This window comes from Rhinatrema bivittatum, chromosome 2 (assembly GCF_901001135.1).
Source record: "Rhinatrema bivittatum chromosome 2, aRhiBiv1.1, whole genome shotgun sequence".
Taxonomy (NCBI): domain Eukaryota; kingdom Metazoa; phylum Chordata; class Amphibia; order Gymnophiona; family Rhinatrematidae; genus Rhinatrema; species Rhinatrema bivittatum.
Genome location: NC_042616.1, coordinates 388490391 through 388517109, shown reverse-complemented (window position 1 = coordinate 388517109; position 26719 = coordinate 388490391). Strand labels below are relative to the sequence as shown.

The window sequence follows — 26719 nt, the reverse complement described above, 5'->3', positions numbered from 1 at the left end:
TTCCGGTTAGTATTCTAGCTGCTGTGTTCTGAAGAATTTGCAGAGGTCTTAATGTCGTATTAGGTAGTCCTAGCATAAGGGCATTGCAGTAATCCGTGCTGGAGAAGATTAGTGCCTGCAGTATTGTTCGGAAGTCATTTTGAGTTAGGAGTGGTTTACGTTATCTGAGTACCATGAGTTTTGCATAACCTTCCTTTACTTTTAGTGATATGTGTTGTTTCAGATTAATTTCAGGATCTATAATTATTCCCATTAGTGAAGCAGAAGACCCCTCCTCCTTTAAGTGGCAGTAGCAATCACCCCTTCCCTCCTCCAGACTCAAAAATAAGGTCTTCTGAGTGGCAGTAATAACCGATGACTCAAGGTCAAGGGCCCACTCATGGCCCTGTCAGTCTCTCTACTTTCCCCTAGCCAGATAATTTTACATTTCAGAGTTGGTAGGCCAGGAGGCAATCCTGCTCTCTCCTACCTTCAGGTTCAGTAGATCGGGTAAGTGTGTGTGTGTGTATGAGGAGGTGTTTTATCTGGCTAGGGGTTTAACAGGCCACAGGCAAGCTCTTGATCTTTACTCAGGAGGCTCCCTTCCTCAAGCTGTATTTCTGAATCAGAGCTTGTAGGTGGTTAATTTGGGTCATGGGGGATCATTGGTTTTCATGTGGAGGGGTCGCAAACTGGAGCCTCAAATGAGGCTGGTATTATTGGCAATGGTAAAGCATCAGCACTGAATGACTTGCCAAAGCAAATTTTATGTCAAATTTACAAAAGGCTTTGTATGCCCTTCTATGAATCGGGTGTTAAAATCACAGCTGAAACCAGTGTTAAAAATTGTCTGTTAACGTGTTAAAATTGTCCAGTTACATGGCTTAGCAAATACAGCCCATACTGTTATAAACCTTCATTTGCAGCTACATAGAGTTCTTCCCAACCCTCCAACCACCTCCCCAGTTTATATTCCTTCTCATCCTCCCTCAATAACCCAATCATTCCAACAACAGTGTCTGAAAGGAGGCAAGGAACCTTGGCATCTGGTAAGGATTTCCCCTGACTACCAACTATGGAAGTCACTGCTGTGTGATGGGTGGAACTCCTTACCCTGGGAGCTGTGAATGTTACCACTGCAGCATCTCCAGCCTGTGTGTCTGTACCAAGCACTGATAACTGAAACCGAATTGAGTAGTCCTGAGACTGTGGACTCCAACGTGCAAGTAGTGTGCACTGAAGAGAACACATATGCACCCTTGCCCATGGAACCATGTGTAAGGTGGCAGCCATCAACCTGAGCACCTGCAGATCTCGGCAGGAACACCCTGCCTTGCTTCATGTCAAAAACGAACACCAAGATACTCCAGTGTCTGGGATAGATGCAGATTGCTCTTGGCCAAATTCTGCACCAACTTTGATCCTGTTGCAAGGAGATCAACTTGCACGAGGCCTGAAGACTCTTTCATGATCTTGGGCCAGACTAACCAATTGTGTAAATACAGGTGGACTAGAATTCCATCCTTTCTCAACACTACCGCTACCACCAAAATGACTTGGAGAAGATTCTAGACGCAGTGGATAAACCAAAGGATAGCACTCGAAACTGATAATGTCACTCCAAAACAGTAAAACGTAGAAAACCATTGATACTCCAGCCAGATAGGAATATGCAGATATGCCTCTGACAATCCAGTGACATAAGAAACTCCCCCGAATGTACTGCCATTAACAGCGAGTGTAATGTTTTCATGCTGGAAGGAGACACTTGCAAAAGCCAGTTGACTCCCTTGATATCAAGGATGGGGCCAAAGGAACCCTACGTCTCGGATACGATTAAATAAATGATATATCAGCCTGTATTTTCTTGTGACATGGGCACTGGGATCATGGCCCACAGGTCGAGGAGTCTTGACAATGTACAGTCCACTGCCTGTCTCTTCTGCGGACAGCTGCAAGAAGACACCATGAAAACATCCCAAGGTAGGCTGAGAAACTCCAGAGCATACTCCAGAGCATACTCTGGAGTATGTCACTTCCTATATTCTTATGAAGGATTAATTATGGGGTAATACTTTATTTTGAGATTGCTGAGGATTGATGCATGTCATTTTAATTTTCTTGCTTGTAATGTTTGTATTGATTAATTTTCTGTTTTTGTTTTTATCCAGATCTCTGCTTTGTACAGGTAGTGCCTGAAAAGGTGGATTACAAATTTTCTAAAATTAGTCATTCAATGCACATCAGAGATCAAGTTTGTATGAATGAAAAACCTTTCCAAAATAAATATATTATCAATCACAAACTGATCTCTATTGTCTGTTCATATCATAGAACCATACAAAAATTACAAATATAGGACCAAAACTGATAGGACAAAGTAAAGACAAAGATTAGAATCAGTATAATCAAAAACAGAGTTCCCTAGTGTAAAACTTATACATTTATGTAACCCGCGGATGGCATGTTTCCTAAGCGTTCTTAAAAGAATTTCTTAAGGTGGGCTAGCTCCTCTGCCATACCCCCAACTTTTCTACCTCCATGAGGTGGGTTCTTCTCTGTGGGGGGAAGGCTAATCTGGGCCCAGGCACTGGAAACTTCCTCTGAGTTACCAAGGCTTTTTGGGACAAGGACATGGACAAAACAGGCAGGACTCGCTGGATGGCTATTCAAATTAAAGTTTATTGATATTGAATGTGTAAAAATTAATAAAATGAAATAAAGTGTCCTAATATGGCCAGATTCCTTGTCCCTTTGGTAGTATACGTTTAAGCTGTGTAATTCTCTGTGGAAGTATCCCTGGATACCGGAGCTTGGAACTGTTTCATCCATGTTGTGGTATGAAGATGTGTCCTAAGGAGCGGGGAAATCCCAACCAGGGAGAGGAGTACCTGATGTCCAAAGGGCAGTCCCAAGCTCCAACCTGCCTGTGCTCTGTGTCCCGGGGTAGAAACTCTGATTGGGGCTCTCCAGGTGTTCTCTTTTCCATTAGTATCCTCTTCAACAGAGTTGACTAGGGACCCTTCTGGAGGAAGGGCCTCTAGTAAACAGTTCTTAAGTCCAGCCCTGGGTAAGGATATGGGCAGAATAATACTTCCCTTCAAAAGATGGTTAAATTCAATCTTGCAAGAAAACAAGGATCTTCCTTACAGGTCTCTGCAACCTCCTCTGGGGGGGGGGGGGGGGGCGAAGGGGTATACAGAGCCCTCCTGCACCTATGGAGAAGGGATCTCAGCCTCCCAGAAAGTAAAGGTTAAAACAGAAAAAATCCTAATTCCCTGAGCAAAAATAGAAAAAAAACGCATTCTCTTTATCCCTGTGTCCTCCAGCCTATCACGAAGCCTGGCAGGGCAGTGCCTCTCCCTCTCTTTGCTACACTAAGGGCCCAACTTGGAGAGTACATTGAACATATGTCTTTCCTTCATGAAAACAAAACTACACTGCCTCCTCATCACATGGGCTAAACCCCCCTGGTGCCTAACTGACCTCCAATCCCTGCAAACCTCTGGGGGAGGCATTGAATGGCACAGTCCTTCTGTAGATGTCTAACTAAGAGCTGGTAGCTAGGTCCATCTAGTGGAGACCAAGGTGTCTGCACATTTATTTAACAAAACATATACGGTTATTACAGAAAGCTATAATACAAAAAACCTTTTAAAATTAAATATGAGTGAAAAAGGTGCCTTCATACTGGGTTATTACTAGGGCCTTTAAGAGAGCTTTATATATCAATTGTGATTTACTTTTAATGCCAAAAGAAAATAAGGACTCTCTATCTGTGGTACATGTGGTGCCCTTACTCAAATAAATTATATGATTCTGTCGGATTATTGCAAGGCACTGGGATCTCCCTTTCCATTACTCGTTTTTTTTCATCTGCTCCTTGGTTTGCTTTTTGCCGAGGAAGGAACCTATAAGCCTTTCTAGTTCATTTTGAATTAACCACTACTGTGACTGCTCATTCATCTACAGTAGGTCATTTTGGGTATGAATGCTGTGCGGTGTATATATTTGTATGGGTAACAAAACATACAATATTCTGAACTGTCTAAAAGCATATTTACATACTTAGGTCTTTCACAGATTGCAATACTATGCAAGTGATTTGTGCAATTAAAGGTCGTGCAATCTTTTCTATACTGGGAGTACAAAAAGAAAAACTAGGATTGTGGAACATTTAAGCTGTATTTGGAATTCTCAGTTGGATGCATCGCTGATGGAACATTGGAGCAATTTCAGCTTAATATGGAAGATCTCTCAAATACTGTTGTGTAAAGAATGTTTTATTTTTATGTGGAATATTGTGCAACAAATTGGCCTTAATCAAGAGGTTGAATGACAAACATGTTTGTAAGTCTTTTTTAATGCATTCTTATTTTTGAGGATTGATTCATGTAGAGGATCCAGTAACAGCCTTATTTTAGACATTGATTTGGATTATTTGATATTCATACTGTCATCAGCATTGGATTGGCTATAACTTACTTATGAGGTGACTATAAAAATCAGCTTGTCTGTCATTTTTTCAATTATGAGGGAAACAGAGCTTGAGAGGTTATATTGTACCTAATAAGATGCCATGAATACATGCATTTCAAATTCAAGCTGTGCTAGTAAGCAGTTGATTATGGTTATTTATGATTTCTGTTTTCAGAACATTCTACAGCCTTCAGTTTTTGAGCCTTCTTGATAGCAAAACATGGTTCATGTTGGAGGAAAATCTATCATGATGATTATATCTACTTAATCAGAAGGAAGTTACTTTGATCTCATGTATATATTTTCTTCTAAGAGGGGCTGCATTTTTGCAAATTTAAAAGAGTTTGAGCACACCATATTTATGTGGACTGTATCCAAATTCAAATGGTTTGCAACTACCATTGTTTGTGTCTTTTTTTCACTTTATATTACTTTAGTGAGTGTTTTTTTGTGCCCAGTTGATTACAAATTGTAAGCCTTTTCATTTATCCTGAAGAGAAGATGCTGGTGGTGGTATGAAGGCACCTATTCACTCATATTTAAATTAAAAACTTTTTGTAATAGCATATGTTTTCTTAAGTAAATGTGTAAGTTTTGCACTAGGGAATTCTATTTTTATTCATATCACCTTATAATATGGCACAACTGACAGACTGCCCAAGACAGGTGTCAGGAAGATGTCACAGAGGAAATGTAGAAACAGATGGAGGAACCTTAGCTTAGACAGTGCGAGAAGCTTGCATTGGCTTTCTCTCTGATTCAACAGTGCAGTATATACTGCACATAATCTCATGTCCATGGAAAGAAAACAAAAACCTTATAAACAAAATAAAAAATATGAAAAAAGAAGCAATTGCTAATATGTCTGTCTCTTAATTTAGTTCTTATATTTTACATGAAAAACATTTTACTATTTAATAGCATGCTAACTGCAAGCAAATATTGTCTGGGCTACATCCTTGTACATGATAATCCAGGTACTGATTGCTTCTACCAAAACTGATCATGTATTTTTACAAGAGAATAATTTCTAGCAAATCCTGTGCTGAATCCTCACTGCTGTTTATCTGTTACTGATTGATAATAGGAACAGAAGCAAATACACAGAGACGATTATCAGTAGCTGAAACTAAGTAGATTGCTCCCAATTTGAAAACTGTCACCCTCGGAGTGCCAAGAAGTACTATTAGCCAGATTTTAAAAAAGAGGTGCTCTTGGGGGTGACTTTAGTTTGGGGGAGTAATTGAGTGTATATTTGAATTTTTAAATGTACATGTGCTGTTTTGCCCCAGTTCCACTGCCCACAAAAATAGGTGATGTGAAGATTACAGACACTTTTGTGCCCAGGTACCTTGTAAACAATTTTCAAAGGGAAATTGAGTGTGTTTCCCTTTAAAATTGGCTACAAGATTTTTTTTTTTTTTGGGGGGGGGGGGTATAAATATACCCACATACTTTGTAATAACGAAGGATATTGAAAACATTTTCCCAGAATATTGTTCAGAATTGTTTCATCAGGTTTGATAGCTCTTTTCAATGGTTTTTTGCAGCATCTGCCAGAACACTACATTGATATAAAATAATAGCCCTTGTACAGAGTCATTAATGCTAATTAAATTAGTCTCAGGTGAATGGTCCAACTGTAAGAGCTGCTTAGTTAAGTTGACAATTCTGACATTTGCACAAGACAAGTGAAACACAAACTGTGAAGGCAAATAAGCATCATACAGGTCACCTTGGTTGCCCAACTAGAGATCGTTGGTATAAGGACAATTTACACATTGATTAATGTAGATAAAATGCATTTTAACCCATGATAATCAGCTATCTGAAAAATGCCTTCCCCCAACAAAGCTAAGTGTCATGCATTCTTTCCCAGGATTGCGTTTAGGTGAAGGGAGGAAAAGTATGCAAGTAGATGGCATTTTCAATTGTCTCAGTGCATTTTTCCAGCAAAAATCCACCTGTTGAAAGAGCAGTTGCAAATGACTACACCTTTGTACTCATAGCAAGTTTCATTCTCTCTTTGAAAATTGGTGCTAAGCCCTGGTCCTCTGGCTAATAGAACACAGGGGCAACTACTGGGAACTGCAAGGCCACTCAACACTACAGGTATGGACAAACATTTTTTTACAATTCATTTGTTGTTTTGTTTCTTTTCAATTATTTAAAATGAAAAAAAAAACGAAAAACCCCAAACTCCAAACAGATTGAAACTGGATAATTCCTCTGAACAGTTACTGATGAGCTCCTGCTAACTCTCCTTTAAACAGCAACTTTGCAGTAAGTTCATACGCTTGGCCAATCCTTCCTTGGATTCCAACCTGAAACTCCACTTCTTGAAACAGACAAGGCAATCTTCAGCATAGCTCAAGGAGTATGGCACTAACTTCTCCCTTCGCCACTAATCACCTCTGGTCCTCTCACTCTCAGGATCCCCTTTGACCCCAAGAACTCTCCCAAATCCTGGGAAGTCCACCCTTGAATCCCAGCCACCTTCTTAGGATAGGAATCAAAAGAGAAGTACTGGAAGCTAAAATGGGCTCCTCAGTTTTATACAAATGGCTCTCCTTACAGGACATCTCCCATTGTGGAATGACTGATAACCACTAAACCCTCTTCATTATCTCATCACCCACAGTTTGTGAATACATTGATGCAATTAGTGAGGGACACTATTGGGACAGCCTTACATATAGTGATATTTATTCTTACCTGATAATTTCCTTTCCTTGAATCCAGTCAGACCAATCCAGAAGAATGGATTCTGCCCACTGACCAGCAGATGGAAACTGAGATTAACAGGTTCATTGATGTCACCCATTATAGGCATCTGTGCTGACCTCAGTCTGCCTGTAGCAAGCTAATTCCAAAAACAAATTTTGAAAGCCTTACAACAAGATGGCTTACCAGAATTAGAAAACAGAAAAATACTGGGGAGCCCAAGTGAGAGAGAGAGCGCGAGGACCACCAGCACTCACCCATATCGGAGAAAAGAACTGTCCGGAACAACTAGAGACTCATTTGTGAATTCACGGTGAGAGGACCTGATTCTCCCCCCTCGGCTGCGAGAGGGAGGAGTTTTGATGACGTCGGAAGAGTGCGACTGCCCATAAGAACACGGGCAGACGGCGCACGTCTTGGGAGCCCAAGTGAGAGAGAGAGCGCGAGGACCACCAGCACTCACCCATATCGGAGAAAAGAACTGTCCGGAACAACTAGAGACTCATTCGTGAATTCACGGTGAGAGGACCCGACTCTCCCCCCTCGGCTGCTAGAGGGAGGAGTTTTGATGACGTCGGAAGAGTGCGACTGCCCATAAGAACACGGGCAGACGGCGCACATCTTAGGAGCCCAAGTGAGAGAGAGAGTGCGAGGACCACCAGCACTCACCCATATCAGAGAAAAGAACTGTCCGGAACAACTAGAGACTCATTCTTGAATTCACGGTGAGAGGACACGACTCTCCCCCCTCGGCTGCGAGAGGGAGGAGTTTTGATGATGTCGGAAGAGTGCGACTGCCCATAAGAACACGGGCAGATGGCGCACATCTTGGGAGCCCAAGTGAGAGAGAGAGCGCGAGGACCACCAGCACTCACCCATATCGGAGAAAAGAACTGTCTGGAACAACTAGAGACTCATTTGTGAATTCACGGTGAGAGGACCCGACTCTCCCCCCTCGGCTGCGAGAGGGAGGAGTTTTGATGACGTCGGAAGAGTGCGACTGCCCATAAGAACACGGGCAGACGGCGCACCGCCGCCGTCGGCGCGCGCTGCCTAAGCCACGTGTTCCGTAAGGGGCGCGTGGCTTGGACCGGCTTAGGCTGGCGAAGGCGAGAAGGCGCCCCCCCTCTTAGATGTTGAAGGAGATGCAAGGCCCGGAACGAGTCTCTAACTCCATATTTTGAGTGAATTTAACAGGAACTGTGAGTAAAAGTTTCAATCTGTTTTTGGGACATTTCCTTTGGTATCTATAGGTAATATGCCGCATACTAAGCGGAAGGGGAAGGTCCGCCTGGATGCCTCGACCCCGGTTAACTCTTCCCCGGTGCAAACATTTTTGACAAACCTTTACCCGCCAGTAGACTTAATAACCCCGGAGAATCCCGCTATAGAGGTGATAGGAGAGCAAACCCCACCTCTATTGGGAGAAGTGAGCTTAAGTCCCAGGGCACCAACTATCCCCCCACCTCCGAGAAGTGGCATGACCACTGGGGATTCTGGCTCAGCTGACATACGGACGTCGATGATACAGCTGAGCTTGTTCGAGGCGGACTCTAGTGGTATGAAGCCACACAGTCAAGATCAGGGCAAGGAACTTGGGATCCTTCCCTTTAAAGAGATGAGAGGGGTTGGAGAGATCATGGAAAGTTCCAGGACCTCAATTTCATCAATAGAATCGGCAGTAAGTCCTCCACTGGGAAACATCGCGGACCAGGCATGTGCTAATGTATCTCTTCCATCTCAAATGCCCGAGGCCCAGCCTGGCAATCAAAAAACAGTGACTGTGGAAATGCTTTGGCGTGCTATGAATACATTACAAAATAATATTTTGAAATTAAATAATAGCATAAAAGAGATGCAAAATGTATTGATAAATCTAAACCCCATGGTAATTAACTATGGGGTGGTAATAAATAAAGTGCAAGAGAATATATCTTCTCTGGAAAAGGTGCAATCATCAATTATTAAAGGAGAAACTGCTTTAAGTAAAAAGGTTGAAGTATTGGAAAACCAGGTTAGATATGCTAACTTAAGATTGGTTAATTTCCCTAAGTGTAAGATGGTTTCACCTAGGGAACAACTAAAAAATTATTTTTTGGAAATTTTGTTATGGCAGCCTGATCAATTTCCACTAATAACTAATGTGTATTTTGTTAATGAAAAGAAATTAAATGTTTTGGATCAAGTAGATAAATCTTTGAATTTAACTGAATTAATTGAAATATCTTATTCAGCCCAAGTGGAGTCGAGAGGTACTCTTTTGGTTAAGTTTGAAAAGTCCCTAGATAGAGATAGGGTCTTAAAAGCTTTTATGTTAAAACAATCCTCCCTCTACTTGGGTCAAAAAATCTGGATATATCCAGATGTCTCTAAGGAGACACAAGAAAAAAGGAAAAGATTTATTGCTTTGGCTAATATGGCGAGGACATATGGTATACAAATAATGATAAGATTCCCATGCAAGTGTGTCATGCGGGTGGATGGGGTTAGATACGTTTATTATGACCCACTTCATTTAGAGAAATTCCTGGAAGAGCGAAGGAACCCAAGGGAGGAAGATAATGCCGTAATCTAATTACCAGTGGGGAAGAATGAAAAAGTCTACAATTCTGTTAAATATTGAGTACTTTGTTAAATTTATAAATATTTTGCTCAGTGCTTCCCCTTTGTTTTGTAACTGGATACAAGATATGTTATTAATTAGTGAATTTACTATTATTTGGTCTCTATATTGGAATATCTTGTATACCTAAAGAATATTCAAAGGTATTTGAATAATGTAAAATTTGAATGATACTTATTGTAAGTTGAAAATTCATAAATAAAGAATTAAAAAAAAAAAAAAAGAAAACAGAAAAATACTGAACACAGAATTATATAGAAACCTTGATACTTAGATCATTTACTTACTAGGATAAAGCTCACTGCCATATGGATTATTCTAGAGAACTGAAAAAAACAAAGCAGAAATTATTTGGCAGTACAACCAGATGGGTTCTGTACTAGTCTGACTAGATTCAAGGAAAGGAAATTATCAGGTAAGAATAAATTTAACTTTCCTCTTCATCTAGTCAGATCAGACCAGATGAATGGGATGTCCCAAACTAATCCTGAATTGGGCAGCATACTGCCAGCACCTCTGCAAGGAAGGAGACCTTCTCTGTAGCCTTCATGTTTAAACAATAATACTTTGAGAAGGAATGCAGAGAAGACCAAATCATTGCCTTACAAATCTCTTGCAGAGAAACTAAATGCAACTTTGCCCATGAAACTGCCTGCACTCTAGTAGAATGTGCCCTGATCCATATAAGCTGTCACAGTAAACTCTTACCCAGCATGCAATGGAATCCTTGATAATGGCTTCCCCTATGTTACTGAATAATGCAAAAAGATGATCTGAATTGTGAAATTCATTCATGATCTTCAAATACTGCAAAATGATTCTCCTTACATCTAAGGAGTGAAGCATTCTGAAATTCTTTCCTTATGCTTACAAAAGAAGGTAGACATACAGTCTGATTCAAATGAAAAGTTGACTCAACTTTTGGAATAAAGGAAGGCCCATCCAAATTTTGACCATATCTCTCAAGATCACCAAATAGGGTTCCCTGAATGACAGGGAATCTGTTCTATAATTAGTTTTATTTTGTTAGCCATTCACCACATTTTAATTGGACATTGCTATGTTTTACAAATGTAATAATATGAGATTCATCAAGAAATAATAAACATAAACATTGCCTATAATTCTGAGATCATCCTGATTGAACAGATTGCTACCTGAAATACCACTTTCATGGTTAGAAACTTTAGTGAAAGAGCCTTTATAAGCTCAAATTGTGCCCTTGTCAAGAAGGACAACACCAAGTTCAGATCCCAAAAAGGAATGGGATCCCTCACAGAGGCCTGTTTACCTCCTCTCAAGAAACGATCAACATCTGGATGAGAATAAAAAGGTTTCCCTATGACTCGGCCCTTGTAGCACAAAATAGCTGCCACCAGAACCTTTAAAGAATTTAGGGCTATGCCCTTAGCTAAACCATATTGCAAGAAGTCAAGAACACAAGACATCATAGCTTTCCTAGGTACTATTTGCACTACAGAACATTAATGCTCACATTTCCCCTAAACCTGCAAAAGGAGGTAGCTACTTTCCTAGCCTTCAAAAGAGTGGCTACCACTTCAGGAGAATATTCCTTCCCAATCAAATGAGCTCGGTCAAGGGCCAAAGATAAAGACAAAACCAAGTCGGCTTGTCCTGAAGAGTGGGACTCTGTAAGAGCAGGTCTCTGCACTGGGGGAACTGCAATAGTTTTCTGTCCAACAACCTGAAGAGATTCATGTGCCAAGAACCTCTTGGCCAGTGTGGAGCCACCAGAATCGCCAGATTGGATGACAAGCAATTTTCTGAAAGATTCTTCCTACCAATGCCAAGAGAAGAAACGTGCTCAGAACCACCTTCATTGGTCAGTGCTGGATCAAGGCATCCATATCGGACAACTGTTTCTGTTTCTTCCAACTGAAAAATCTGCACACCTTTGCTTCCTATTGGTTGTCACCAGATCTATCATATGAAGCCCCACCGCTAGCTATCAGCTCAAAGGCCACCAAGGACAATGATCATTCTTTGGATCGATTACATTGTGGTTGAAAACTTCTGCCTGAATGTTCTCTATCCTGGCTATATGTGAGGCTATCATCTTAATATTCTTTTCTGCCCTTAAATCATTACATTCATTTCCTTCTTAATGATTCATATAGACTACTGCCATGAAATTTTTGGACATCATGCTGACAAGCTCAGTCCTAGAGGATCAATATGAAACTCCACAGGGCTAAATGATTTCCCTTGATTTCCAGACCATTAATGGACCACTTTCAACCACAGATCTTGAGCATCTTGACTCAGGCAATGAATCCCCAGCCTAAAGACAGACATCCATCAGCAGCAGAACCCAGGCTGGAGGCTCAATATCTACCCTGATTATAAAATTCCTTGAATTCAATCTTGCCTGGCCCAGATCCAGCACCAGCAACCTCCTGTAATAACCCTGAGGCTGAGGATTCCAGCGGGGCAACAGAGCTCTCTGGAGGGGGCCTCATGTGTGCCCTCGCTCAAGGAACCAGATCTAACGCAGCTACCATGGAGCCCAGAAGCTGTATATTGTTGTATTCATGATAGACATCAATTAATGAACCTGCTGCTGCCTTTGAATCCTTTGATCAGTTAGCCAAACCTGATCTAGTTTTGTGTCAAACAGAGCTTCCATATACTCTGTTTGTGAGAGTGGTAAATTGATTTTGGAGAAGTTCACTACCCACCCCAAATTCTGCAACACCTTCTGGTGGCTGTAATGCTCTCCTGCTCAGATTTAAATCTTATGAACCAATCGTCCAGATAGGGATGTACCAAGATTCCCTCCTTCTGCAGAGCCACAGCTATGACTACCACAATCTTCGGAAAGGTCCTTGGAGCTGTAGCTACTCCGAAAGGTGGACACAATGAGGAATTTGATGATATGCTTCAGATCCAAAATGGGACGACAAGAACTGTCCATTTTTGGAACTACAAAGTAACATAGTAATGACAGCAGAAAAAGACCAAATGGTTCATCCAGTCTGACCATCAAGTTTCTTAACTGCCACTCCTACAGGTTACCCCCCATGTTTCTGTTAAGGGTAGTAACTGCTGCTTCATGCAGGTTGAATACATGTTCAATCCCATTGAATCCTTGGAATCAGAATCACTGCTCTTAAAGCAAGAAGCTGCTCCAAGGTCATTCCTATCATCACCTTTTTTCTGGTGCAGCAACAAGAAGAAAGCATAAAAAGCATCTGAAATCAGTCGAGAGAATTCCAAAGCATAGCTTTCTTGAATTATCATTAAGACCCATTGATCCATCGTAATTTGGACCCAACTCTGATCAAGCCTTAAGCATGGGATGCTCACCTACCATCTGCTGGAGACAGAGAATACTGGCAAGCTGAATTCAGCACAGATGCCATTAAGGGGTGACATCAATGACCCTGTTAATCTTATCTCCATCTGCTGGTTGGTGGGCATAACCCATTCGTCTGGACTGGTTTAACTGGATGAAGAGGAAATATGTTTTTCTCCCAATGTAAATAAATTGAAAATTGCTTCCTATAACAGTAAGGTTTCTACCAGTGTTATTACTGTTGTTTTGGATTCTGTTGGGCCAGCTCGTGCTGTGGGACCAAGTTTGCCTGCAGCTAGTTTTGCTCCAGTTTCAGCTGCTCCTGCTGAGGCACTGCCACTCTGCCCTGTCAGATCAATGTTTGTCCTGCCTCTTTCCTGCTGTCATCTAGAGGGGCCTTTTAGGCATTCTTCGTGGTGAGGAGAGAAAGAGGATGCTACTCTACCACACTGCTAGAGCTAAGAGACCAATCTTGCCTGCAGCTGTTTCTTTCAGATCCATCTGCTCCTGCTGAGGCTTTTCCATGATTGACTCCAATTTCAGCAGCTTCTGCTGAGTCTTTTCTACTCTGCCCTGCTGACCTGATGTTGGTCATGCTCCTGCTGATGTCATTTGGAGGGAGGCTTTTTGGCCACTCTTGCATAGGGATGGGTTATTTCTAAAGGGGAAGTAAGCCCTTTGTGAGCAACATGGATATTTGGGGTTTGGGACATACTGATAATTGTTAGGGGATGGGCATGGGATTAATATATTTTAATATATTTACTGTGATTGTTATATTTTATGTAATTATTATATTATGCTTTGTGTTTATATGCTGTGGTATATTTTGTATTTAAGTGATGCACTCCAGCACTTCTCCAGTGAGAATGGAGGATAGCTGCCTTTGGGATTGTTTACATTATTTTGGATATGTCATATTATGCTGTATTAAAGAACATATGAAATTGCCATACTGGGTCAGACTGAGGGTTCATCTAGCCCAGCATTCCATTTCCAACAGTGGCCAATAAAGGTTACAAGTACTTGGCAAATACCCAAATAGTAAATAAATCCCATGCTACTAATGCCAGTAATAAGTAGTGGCTATTCTCTAAGTCAACTTGGTTTACAGCAGTTTATGGACTTCTCCAGGAACTTGTCCTAACCTTTTTCAAACCCAGTTATACTAACTGACTTAACCACATCCTCCAGCAATGAATTCCACAACTTAATTGTGTATGTTGAATGAAAAAATAATTTTCTCAGATGTGTTTTACATGTGTTACTTGCTAACTTCATGGAGTGTCCCCTAGTCCTTGTATTATCTGAAAGAGTAAATAACCAATCTACATTTATCTGTTCTAGTCCTCTCAAGATTTTATAGACCTCTATCGTATCTTCCCTCAGCTGTCTCATCTCCAAACTGAACAATCTAACCTCTTTAGCCTTTCCTCATATTGAAGCTGTTCCATCCCCTTTATCATTTTGGTTGCCCTTCTCTGTTCTTTTTCCAGTGCAACTATATCTTTTTTGAGATGCAGTGACCAGAATTGCACACAGTACTCAAGATGCAGTCTCACCATGGAGAGATAACGATATTATGACATTCTCCATTTTATTCACCATTCTTTTCCTAATAAGTCCTAACATTCTGTTTGCATTTCTTACCACCGCTGCACACTGAGCTGAGGATTTCAAAGTATTGTCCACTAAAACATCTAGATATGGATATAACTCCTAATATGGAACCTAACATTGTGTAACTACTGCATAGGTTACTTTTCCCTATGTGCATCACTTGTCCACAATAAATTTAATCTACCAATTGGATACCCAGTCTTCCAGTCTCATATTTTCCAGCAGTTTATCATAATTCGCTTGTGATTTAACAACTCTGAATAATTTTGTATCATCTGCAAATTTGATCACTTCATTTGGTGTTCCCTTTTCCACATCATTTATATATTAAAAAGAACCATTCCCAGAACAGATCCCAGAGGCATGCCACTGTTAACCTTTCTCCACTGAGAAAATTTACAATCTAAACCTATTATCTGTTTTCTTTTAACCAGTTTACAATTCACAAAAGGACACAAAAGGACATTGCTTCCTTTCTCATGACTTTTTAATTTTCTTAGGAGTCTCTTACGGGAGACTTTTGAAAATCCAAATACACGAAATGTACCAGCTTACCTTTATCCACATATTTATTAACCCCTTCAAAAATGTTGCAGATTTGTGAGGAATATAATAGTGGAATAGTCCATCAAAAATAATGGGATAAAAAGGCATTGTGAAGTGCATAATGGCAGAATGAAAGTTTGTGTGGGTGAAAGTGTGTGTGTATTTCTTTTCGGTGTTAGTGACTCTGCTTATTGGTTGTGGTGTTCATGCTAACATTTGGTGGTGGTGTTGCTGGTGTGTGAAAGGCTGGTTATGTTGTTATGTTATGGCATGAGGGAGAGTAGCTGAATTGACTTGCAGTGCAACCTGATTCTCAGTGGCCCTCCCGTGGTTGAAAAAGGCAATTGGGTAACTCTGGTCAGCAGGAGGCTAAAAGAATTCCGCTCCTGTGTGGCTGCCACAGCCCATGTGCTCTCACCACAGCACTGTGCCGAGGACTCTCAGTGTATACATGGTGTGGGTAGGGGTGAAGTGGGATTGCATGTGTGGAGGTGTAGGTATGTCTGTCTAAACAAGTAGGGTCTTTGTCTGCTGGAGCGTGTGAATAGGACTACGGAGTGTGTGCATCTTTGTGACTTGGTGCATTGGCTCTATGCATGCATGCATGCATGAAAGTGAGAAGGGTGTGAGTGTGTGTGTAATCGAGTGAATGGATGCCAGTGAGTCTGTGCAGTGTGGTCTCTGTCTCTGAGTGTGTAGATGTGTGTGAGTAGGTGGGATGTAGGGTCTGTGTGCAACTGTGTGTGTGTGTGAGGGAGCAGGTTGTGAGTGCTGTGTCAGTATATGACTGAGTGGGAGGAGTTGAATGATAGGTTGTGAGCGAGACAGTGAGTAGCCCGTGTCTCCATGGCTTCTGGTCAACCCTTCTCCTCTGTCTTTCCTGCCACACCATTTCTTCCATCATCTCTTTGGCACCTTGTCCGACTATTTCCTGTCTCTCTCCTTTTTCTTCTTCTTCAGCTTGTCCCTCCCCCTCCACATGCCACAAACGCAGCAGCCTCCTTTCTAGCTCCATGGACATGAACCTCCTGGGCAGAGTATTGGTGTGCACGTGTTGAAGTAGGAGTTTAGTGATGGGTGTATGTAGGTAGGGTCTGTGTCTGCTGCTGTGATTGAACGAGTGTGAGAGAGGTGTGTGTGTGTGTGTCTCGCATGGGCTCCATTTGTGTGTGCATGGAAGTGAGTCAGTGGTGTAATTGTACTTCTGTAAGTGGATTTGAGTGTGCATCTGTGTCAGTTGAAGACAGATCATCGTCAAGATCCAAGTGATACAATCGAAGACAAATGCAGAAGAAAGACACAAAAATAATACCAATTGTCATAGATATTACCAGCCTGATTATAAAAACTTCCAGGCACACCTAGATATGTTGCCTGAACATGATACATTGTATAAGCTCCAAAAGAAAGCTCTATTTGGCACAATCTAGGTGTTATCAGCACACTGGCAGGATTTGATTTGGATTTTGGACTTATTTGTCTTTCTAAACCCATGCTCAAGGTGATTTATAATTCAGGTACAGTAGATACTGTAGTTCACCATGCTAGAGGATGTATAATCTAAATTGGTACCTGATCCAATGGAAGGTGAAAGTGACTTGCTCAAGTTCACAAGGAGCACTGTTCGGGAGAAGTTGGATTTAAATCCTGGCTTACCTGGTTCTCAGCCTGCTGCTCTAACCACTAGTGAACTCCTCCAGCAGTAAATCTGAGAGACTGAAACTGGCAAAAGGATGAGGTTTATTCTGATATGCACAAAACAAACCCATTTGTAGTTACTAACCTGAAAAGAGCCATAGGGCGTTATTCAATAAAAATGTTTTCTGTAAAACACAGAATGGGGAATAGTTCTTTTTGAATAAGGCTCAGAGACCTTCCTGATTAACTACAACAGTGGTCACTAATAAATAAAAGTGTACAACTACTGTGACAGGAATCCCATTGACAAACTATGGCCTGGATTTTCTAAAATCGCAGGCTTTAGTGAATCGCACGGTAGCGGGTGGGGGGGGGCGAAGCGGGGCTTTCGCTCCCAATAGCGTCACCGTGAAGGTGGCACTATTGGGCATGATACTGGCGGCGATAAGGAGTCTTACCTTTTGCTGTCAGCGAAGTTTCCGTGGCGTCTGCCCCGACTCCTCCCCTTCCAGCGCGGACTCCGCCCCTATTTAGCTATCGCACGCGAAAAGGGACTTTTTGCGTACGATACCATTGGAAAATGACCCACTATATTTGCAGTTCAGTTTTTAGCCATTGAAAACATCTTAATCCTCTCCTATTTTCATTCTTTATATATAAACCACAGTTTATAGTATTTTCATCTGGAATGGGTATAACTAGGAGTTAATAAGAACATAAGACAGTTTTCTCTACACCAGGGTGGGGTGGGGACATTTCCAGTCCCAGTCTTGCCATTTAAGAACATAAGAAATTGCCATGCTGGGTCAGACCAAGGGTCCATCAAGGCCAGCATCCTGTTTCCAACAGTGGCCAAACCAGGCCACAAGAACCTGGCAATTACCCAAACACCAAGAAGATCCCATGTTACTGTTGCTAGTAATAGCAGTGACTAAAACTGTTTGTAGAAAACTAAAATATCATTATATTGTGCCTGCTTCCATCAAGTGATAGAGGTATTCTGTGGCCATACTGAAAAGATGAGAATTTCTGCACAATCTAATCATGGCTTTCATGCTGCCAAAAATATATTTGCAAAGAGAATTGCATTAAAAGGCCTTGGCAAACAAGTATAAATATTTCTCATAGTTTCAGTCAAGTTGTTATATCTGATTAATGTAAGCTCTGTTTTAGAACCTTTTACTGTACTAATCCTATTGACTCATATCCATTTTGGCAGTGAAGTTATGAAATTCAACCTTAATACAATTAGTTCAGCAGCAGTAGTTTTGACATTTGCTATTTATGTGCAGGACAGCATTTTGGTCATGTCATAATGTGATCTTATCATCCTTATGTGCTTCAGAAACAGAACATGCAATTCATAATGTACAGTCCTGTTAAAAAACAGACATACCCATCACATCAATAAAAAAAAAAAAAGTCATGAGTGATGAGGCCTGTTTCTGATGACATAGGTTCAGGTTGTGAAAGGCTGTAATATTTAGGAGTTGGGCTCTATGCCTTGGTGTATAAAAGGATATGAGTCACTGCACAGTAAGTCCAGCTGTTCACAAAATGGCAATGGTAAAACATATTTCTGTAAAAAAAAAAAAAAAAAATATATATATATATGTAATAACCTGGCAGTCTGTTACTTAAAAAATAAAATAAATTTTAAAAAAAAGCAAACAAAAAAAAAAGTATGAATTGGCAACTCTGCAGAGGTTGCATATTCTGCAAATGAAGCATCCCCAGAGAGTTAAAAATATAGCAAGCAGCCAGTGCTGAAGGTTAGCCCCAAGGAAAAGCAAAGGAATATATGAAACAAAAAATGTCTTGCTACAGAAACAAGGAGGCAGAGTCCTGTGGAGTGGAAGGAACAGAACTACACTACAACCCGTCTGTTCCATGCTAAAATAAGGCAGAGGGCTGCAGTCATGAAATGGCTGCAGATCCTGGAAAGGAAGAAGGAACATTTTCAAGGCCAGCGACAAGGGTAAAAGAGTGCTTTACCTGCAGAACTGGGCAATTGGAAAAATACCTACTCTATCTGCACAGCAAGCAGAGGCATTCTTGAGGTGGGGATTGGGGAGTGGATCGGATCATCACGCTTACTTTTGTATTTTCAAAACGTATGCATGTATTTTTTCTTGCAAAAACTACTCACAAAAATTAGCAGGTGCAAATGCATGCGGGTAGCTTTCCTGGGATAATTTAAAAGTAAAAATGCACGTGTACTTTCACTCTGAAAACTGACGCAAAGTCTGTGGGTAAAATGTACTTGCATACTTTGCACTTATGCAGCCAGTCTTAAAGTTATCCCCTGTAACATTAGTTACATTAGTTTAAAAGATTAGTGTAACATTAGTGAAAAAATTTGGTGCTTCTGGCTTTCTGTGTAGGTTCCATGCTCACCATGCAGTTGGTTATCCCAACAGGGGGCCCTGATTTCCATTTCTTGTGCCTTTGTAACATGAAATTCCCTGCTTTCAAGACCTGGAGTAGCCTCTGCTCTCTGCGATAATTTTTAAAGCCATTTATATGAGAAATTTATCCATAGAAATGGGTTCATTTGAACATTACACACTCTTTATGTGACGGTACGCATTTATTTCCCCTTTGAACATTTCTACAATGTCTGCAGGTGAAAAAGTACCTGCAGATTTTGCACTTACACAGCTGGTCTCAAAATTACTCCTTAAAAGGATAAATGTCAAAGGGACTGCAGACGTGGCCTTTTCCAGAATTGCCCACCAGATGTATGAGCAGATGTATGTGCATATACCAATGCTCATGCATAAGTTTACCAGGAGTGACTGGAGGTATTCCAGAGGCAGCATTGGGGAGGGGTTTGGTCTTTAATGCAGACTTTCAGATGTTAAAGAGTATTAAGAGTAAGTTGTCAGGAAAACATTCCACTCATGTTTTAGCTAATGTAAGTGTGTGTGTTTGGGGGAGGGGGGGTAGATTTGGAGAGACAATTTTCAAAGCAGAGTTATGCGTATAAGTCCCCTTTGAAAATTATTCTAACTTATGTACAACATAATAAAATTACCCCATAATGTATTGTTTCTAACCAGGTACTAAATGCAATATAGTGCGCACAGGCAATATGAATACTTTTAAGTCTGAATTGCAATGCACATAGGGGTAAGATTTTTAAAGTTATGCGCAGGCATAGATTTGTTCACGCAACCCAGCGCAAACAAATCTATGCCTGATTTTATAACATGCGCACACTGCCGCGCGCATGTTATAAAATCCAAGGTCGGCGCGCGCAAGGTGGTGCACAATTGTGCAACCTGCACACGCCGAGCAGCCTGCCTCCATTCCTTCCGAGGCCGCTCCGAAATCGGAGCGGCCTCGGAGGGAACTTTTTTCCGGCCCCTCCCACCTTCCCCTCCCTAACCCACCCCCCAGCACTAACTAAATCCCCCCTACCTTTGTTAAGAAAGTTACACCTGCCGAGGCAGGCGTAACTTGCGCGCGCCGGCAGCCAGCTGGCGCGCCATTCCCCGGCCCGGGGTCTGGTTCGGAGGCCTCGGCCACGCTCCCGGAATGGCACCATGCCCATGCCCCCGCCCCTGGAATGCCCCCGAATGCCGCACCGCCCCCTTCATGCCCGACACGCCCCCCAAGCAAAGCCCTGGGACTTACGCATGTCCCGGGGGTTTGCGTGCGCCGGCGGCCTATGCAACATAGGCGCGCCGGCGCACAGGGCTTTTAAAATCTGCCCCATATTGCATAATTAAAAAGGTCTGCACTGCATAAATAATTTAACCTTGAATATAAAAATATAAAAAATCCACCATATAAAATAGACTCTGAAAACAATGGGTAAATTAGGGTTTTTTCATGTTATTTCATATGGGCTACAAACTGGAAGCATTACCTTTCTTTCTACTTCACTTTATGGGAGAATTGTGCTCTACCTCTTGTAGGCACAATTCTCCAGCCATTTTAAAAGGACTTGTATTCTAAGGAGGTCAAAGAGAAATGGAGAAAAATAAAATATTATGGGAAATCTTGCTTTATACAGAAGCTTACACTGCAGAAAAGGCAGTTGGATTTGTACCAGCTGGTCTCCAGCTTAATCCTACAGCTGTAGACCTGAAACGATTGGTTCTCTTATCTCTGCATATTCCTAGTAGTATGTGGTCATTTTGATAAGAAAAAAAAAAGTTACAAAAAAAAAAGAAAACCCAAACTGCAATAAGCCAATGAATGACTTTTCTTGCAACTTATTCATATGCATGAGAAAACTTGATATCAAACCACTCCTCTGTTGATACCTTCTATTTGCTATCTAAAATCCACAGACCTCAGAACATTGACAGACCAATTACATAAGGAATTGGCAGACTCACATAGGAAATATCTGGACTAACAGAGTATCCTAAGTATAAAAAAAACCCAAATAGCTTCTTATAAGACACATAGATTTTCTAATAAGGTTAAACAATATCAAGCAGTTTCTGCCCGACACTTCTCTTGTCACAATGAATGTAGAATTATTTATTATATGGCAACATCTCCCATGCAGATAGCACAGTTGCATGATACAAACTCCCAAGGACAACCACCCAATAATACTCAGGAAAAGCTGTAACAAAACTAATTGAATTCATCTTGACCCATAACTGTTTCAGCTTAATAATGACATCCATTCACATGTTATGGGAGCCACTATGGGCAACAGAATGGAACCCCAGTATGCCAACCTTTTTGAAGAGAGTGGTTATCAAAACAAATCTTTCAGATATTATCATCTTCATGATTTGGACTGAAGGAGAAGAAAATCTTGAGCTGTTTTGTAACTCCTTCAATATATTAAGAACATAAGGCTTGCCTTACTGGGTCAGACCAAAGCTCCATCAAGCATCTGAACCAGGGACACCCAGCTGTTTCAAGGTCTGGGAAATCAGAGTTGGCAGTTCATCTTATGAAAGAACTGCAACATGGTTTGATATGGTTCCAGCCCTGGAGGAATTTCCCCATCTTCCAGGGAATCAGGATCAACCTCATCATCAGTGCCATCCAGATTCCTGTCGATAACACCATCAGATAGTCGAGGCAAGCCCCAGCGCTTAAGCATAGGACTGGAAAAGGGAGGAGCTAAGGGTCCAACTGGACAGGAATGGGGGAAGCGGAGGACTGCGCCTGAAGAAAGGCTGGTCAGCCTTGAAAAAATTCCATCCAAGAAAAAGTTGCCGGGTTCAGACCAAACCCAGAAGGAACTGAAGCTAGTCCCACAGAATTGACCTTGCCAGTGGAGGAGTCAGTCAAGATCTGGCGTATCCCCAGTCAAGGCCGTGACCAACCCATCCTCAGAATGGGAAAAACCAGGCCTAGTAAAATTCGAGTAAGACAATTCTTCCTGAGTGTCTGAGCAGTGATGACAGGTTAGAAGGCAGGTCAGGCTGAGAAGCCCTAATATGACAGGCAACACAAATAGGAAGATGTTTAAGCTTCTATCTTACTAGTGCCACTGTGGTTGAATATGTGCGTCAGAATGGCTCATGCTCAAAAGTGGAATGCACACAAAAAATAAGCACCTAGAAGAAAGTGTGGAAAGGCGCATGAACTACTTGTGCACCAAGTACATGAAAATGTTTGTGCGCGAAAAAGGCATGCCCAAAAATCGAGTGCACAATTGCGCATACCAACGGCCTGTGAAGGGCAGCAGAACACTCACAAGAGCGTGCAAAAATGGCCGCTACAGCCTACCACGTGGCGTGCAAGCAAAAACCCTAAGTGTGGGGCCTAGCCCATCGGGTGCCGCCAAACTGCCCAGTTCCCCAACCCCAACGGGAACGGGAAAGAACTTTGGTTCAGCGCGCCAAGCATGGAGACTGGAGAAAGTCCTGGAAACCCTCTGTCTCTGTTTCAAAGTAAAACTCTATTTTTTTTTTTTGTAAATCTTACCTGAGCTTAGCGCTTACCGTTTGAGTACAGAGACAGTCTCCGGCTGCGGGGGGAGAGGGCATCTGCAGTCACCACCATGCTCAGTTCTCCTGCACCTGCTGCCTTTCAGCTGAACTAGCAGCTAAATCCACGCCAGGAAACCCAACTACAGGATCAAGGTACACTTCTGAGGGACCATGGAAATCACCTTAGGAATTCTCAACTGGGGAGGAACCTTTAGGTATCACCGAAGGAGTATGGGGCTTTTTCTTTTCTGGAATTTAGAATTTCAAATTTCTCCTTCCAAAAAGCTCTAAGCATTCTCCATAGGGAGATGCACGTTCATCATCTGCTGGAGACGGAGAATAGTGGCAGGCTGGGGTCAATGCAGGGCTATATATACACTGACATCAGCTTGCTCCATCTCCATCTGCTGTCAAGGGAGTATAAACCAACTGGTCTTCAGTCCATCTGTCTACATGCTTGGAAAACTCCTTTTTTCGAGAGTTGTATTTCACTTCTGTTGGAAGCTGGTTTTCTCACTTATGATGGTGAGAAAGTCAGGCTATATAGTATGAAAGAGAAATAAGTACTTCAAGTCCTTTGTATGTCACCTTGGAGATGTTGTACACATCCAGTTTCTTCTTGGTAGCTCTTTGGTCAATTAATGTATCCTGTAAAAGCACAGTGAGTTCTAAGGAAAAATCAAGGACAAATCAAACAGAGGAGCACTTTGGTCTGCTGCAGCAAGAGTTTGAAGGTCACAGAGGACAAATGAATTTGCTTAACGAAGGCGCAGAAGTCCTTGTAGGTACAATAAGAATCTTTCTTGCCAGAAGATCGAGTCAGGGCAGCATCCTTACCTTCATTGCATTCATGCTCTAAGCAATTCATTGGGGGTGTACAGATAGACAGTGGCTCTGCCTTGGATGCAGGAGTTCTTCTCCCTGCCTGAATTGGGTAGAACTTTAGTAAATTCCACTGATTAGTCTGGCAGGGGCAATAAGAAAGGTGAAATGTAAACTTACTTATTAATTTCCTTTCCTTTAGTCCTGCCAGAACAGTCTAGAACCCACGGCGATCAAGGTTCAGAAATCTAACAGCGAGTTCGTTACTGCCCACTCTGATGGCAGCTGGCCTTATTCTGAGCTTAGTGTAGGGATTCTTATTCCTGGGTTAATAATCAAGGAGTTCATTTTTTGCTGTATCAGCTTTTGGTTGTGGCAGTGATATGGAAAACAAAACAATTGCCTTCAGTTGCCTTGGTTCTGACATAGAATCCTGAAGAGCTAAAGGCAGGATGGGTGAAGTTAGCTTTGAGTTTTTCTCTGTCTCCATCTGCTGGCAGGAGGGCACAACCCACATATCTGGACCGGTCTGACAGGACTAAAGGAAAGGAAATTAACATATAATTTTAAATTTTACCAATGCAAATTTTGCATAAATAATTAAGCCAAAATTTATTAAAAACCATAGTGGGTATAATAAAATTGTTATTTAATACAAAAACTGCTTAAATTAAAAAATCACCATGATGTGCATGTTTCAGTGAGTGTATGTTATAACCATACAAATTGGTTTAGCTGCCATTTCTGTATGGTATGTGTGGATTAGTATATTTAGGAGTTAAAGACTTTATATAGTGAATAATCTGGAGACATTTCTTAGCCACTGTGAATGAAGTAAATATTTAATACCAGCTGAACTGCAAACGTGTATGTAAACTATATCCAGTTTTAACAGCAGCTAAAACATGAGGAGGTCCATATATTCAGTAAGCTGGGAAGTGAACAAGTTATCCAGCTATAAGTTAGCCGGATAACTTGTTAGGGATATTCAGTAGGACAAGACTCCTGCTGAATATACTCATTTATAAATTTTTAACCTAACTGGTTATATCTGAATATAACCAGTTAGGTTTAAAGTTATCCAGTTATGCACTTATCTGAGTAAAGTTTATCTGGGTAATGACTTACTTGGTTATAATTTATCCTATTAGAGGGACCAGAAATGTAAACCTTGAGGTTTGCTGGTAACTACAAAGTTCTCAGACAAACCCCTTTGAATGTGGATATCAACATGTTTAGAGTTTGTGTTCACTTTTATGATTTTATATTAAATAACATTTTCAAAAAAATTACCTTTTTTTTAATTGTAGATATTTGGTATATTGGAACTACTCCTCAGTTTTAACTGTTACTGTGAGGATTTTCTGCTTTTTGGATTTGTTTTTGTCTGGTCCTCCATGAAGTATTGACTTTTTATGACTAACTAAAAACTCCATGATGATATGTAAATGGCACAGTCAGATTTATAAAGAAGTCAGTATTCAAAGGGGAGCAGTCAGAAGTCAGTGTGAAGTGAACAAATGAGTATTAAATGCCAGTACAGCTCTCTGCTATACCATCATTTAATATTGAGCCCAGTGGCAGAAGGGTGAAGCCTTTCCTTCTCCTGCTGGCTTTCACTGGCACTTTTGGGGTTAGGGGTAATGCAGAAAGTTTGTGGTAAGGGTGGGAGAGGAATTGTGGGCTGCTCAACCGCAACAGTAAAATCTGTCAGGGTATTTTAAGGGGGGGGGGGGCGAAATGCTGCTGCAACAATTTATTTTTCTAGAATGGGGGGAAGAAGGGGAAAGGGCTCAGGAGCTGTTCTTTTCTTTTACTTTTGCTTAAAGCTTATATTCAGTAAACTGGCAGTGGCAAAGTTACCCATTTAAGTTCATCTGGGTAACTTTAGCTGAGTATATTTGGTGGGAGACTTGTCCTGCTGAATATATGGCTAAGTTATCTGGATAACTTAACTCGGATAACTTTGTTGCTGGTCAGCTTATTCAACATTGAACTCTTAGTAATTATATAAAGTGAAGCAGTCCTTACAGCACCTCAGAATAAATGAAAACATACACACACACACACACGTATACACACACACGTACACACACACACACGTACACACACACACACGTACACACACACACACGTACACACACGTACACACACACACGTACACACACACACACACACACATGTACACACACATATCTATATCTATATGTATCTCAAGTTGGTATATGTGTATATAGTCTCACTTCTCAGTGAGTCTATACTTTTTCTAGTGAAAGTTTGACCCCTTTATGAGCTCTGAACAGGTATTAGGGAGTTAATGTTATTATGCAGTACATAGCAATCGTCAAATCTGTTTTGCAAATTGTCAGTTCTGACCTGGCTGTATTCCTGGCTGGGTGTGGCACTCAGTCCTGTGGCTGCCATGTAAGTGCTGCCAATGGTCTTGATCTTTTCTACTCCACTAAATTTCGGTTTAGACAATAACTGTGAACAAACCAATTATTCTATTAGCTAAAACCTGAAACTGACAGACAAATATCTGGTTAGCAACCCAAGATAATTATTAAAAACAAACACTTAATACTCAATTAGCTGAGTTAGATTCAGTTAATACCAGAAGGGCATACATTATTCTTAATGGGTAGCACCTTAGAAAGTATAATGGCCCTTTCTTTATTTGTACAATAACTCATAGCCTGTTCATTATTTTGCAGTCAGTAAGCAAACAGTTTTTTGTCTGTAAACAATCTAGCAAAACAAAAGCTAGCAAATGACATAGTTGCTTTCCCTTTATGAGGACCTGGAATTTACTGCATCCATACACAAACCTTTCATGTGGACAACTGGATATGGAGTACAGGTGTCATTTATCATTTTACGTTAGGGTAGGCCCTAATGGGGGAGAGACAGAGAGAGTCTCTGTAGAGAATATGTCACTCTACTACTTATACCACACTGTAAGAGCGGGCACTTTTAACTCAGAGTGGGGTTTGGGGTGTGTGTGTGTGGTAGTTTTACATACTCAGTAGGAGGTATGAACAGCAAAGTTGATATCACTGA

General features: G+C 41.3%; 1 protein-coding gene across 1 annotated transcript in view; it reads right to left on the bottom strand.

The window, feature by feature from the left end:
- The window catches only part of ADCY2 (adenylate cyclase 2), a 1371519-nt gene that overhangs the window by 24978 nt on the left and 1319822 nt on the right, over positions 1-26719 (bottom strand). Inside the window, exon 22 of the mRNA XM_029590013.1 lies at positions 26036-26143. Coding sequence (XP_029445873.1) covers positions 26036-26143 — 108 coding nt within the window. The remainder of the gene's footprint in view (positions 1-26035; positions 26144-26719) is intronic.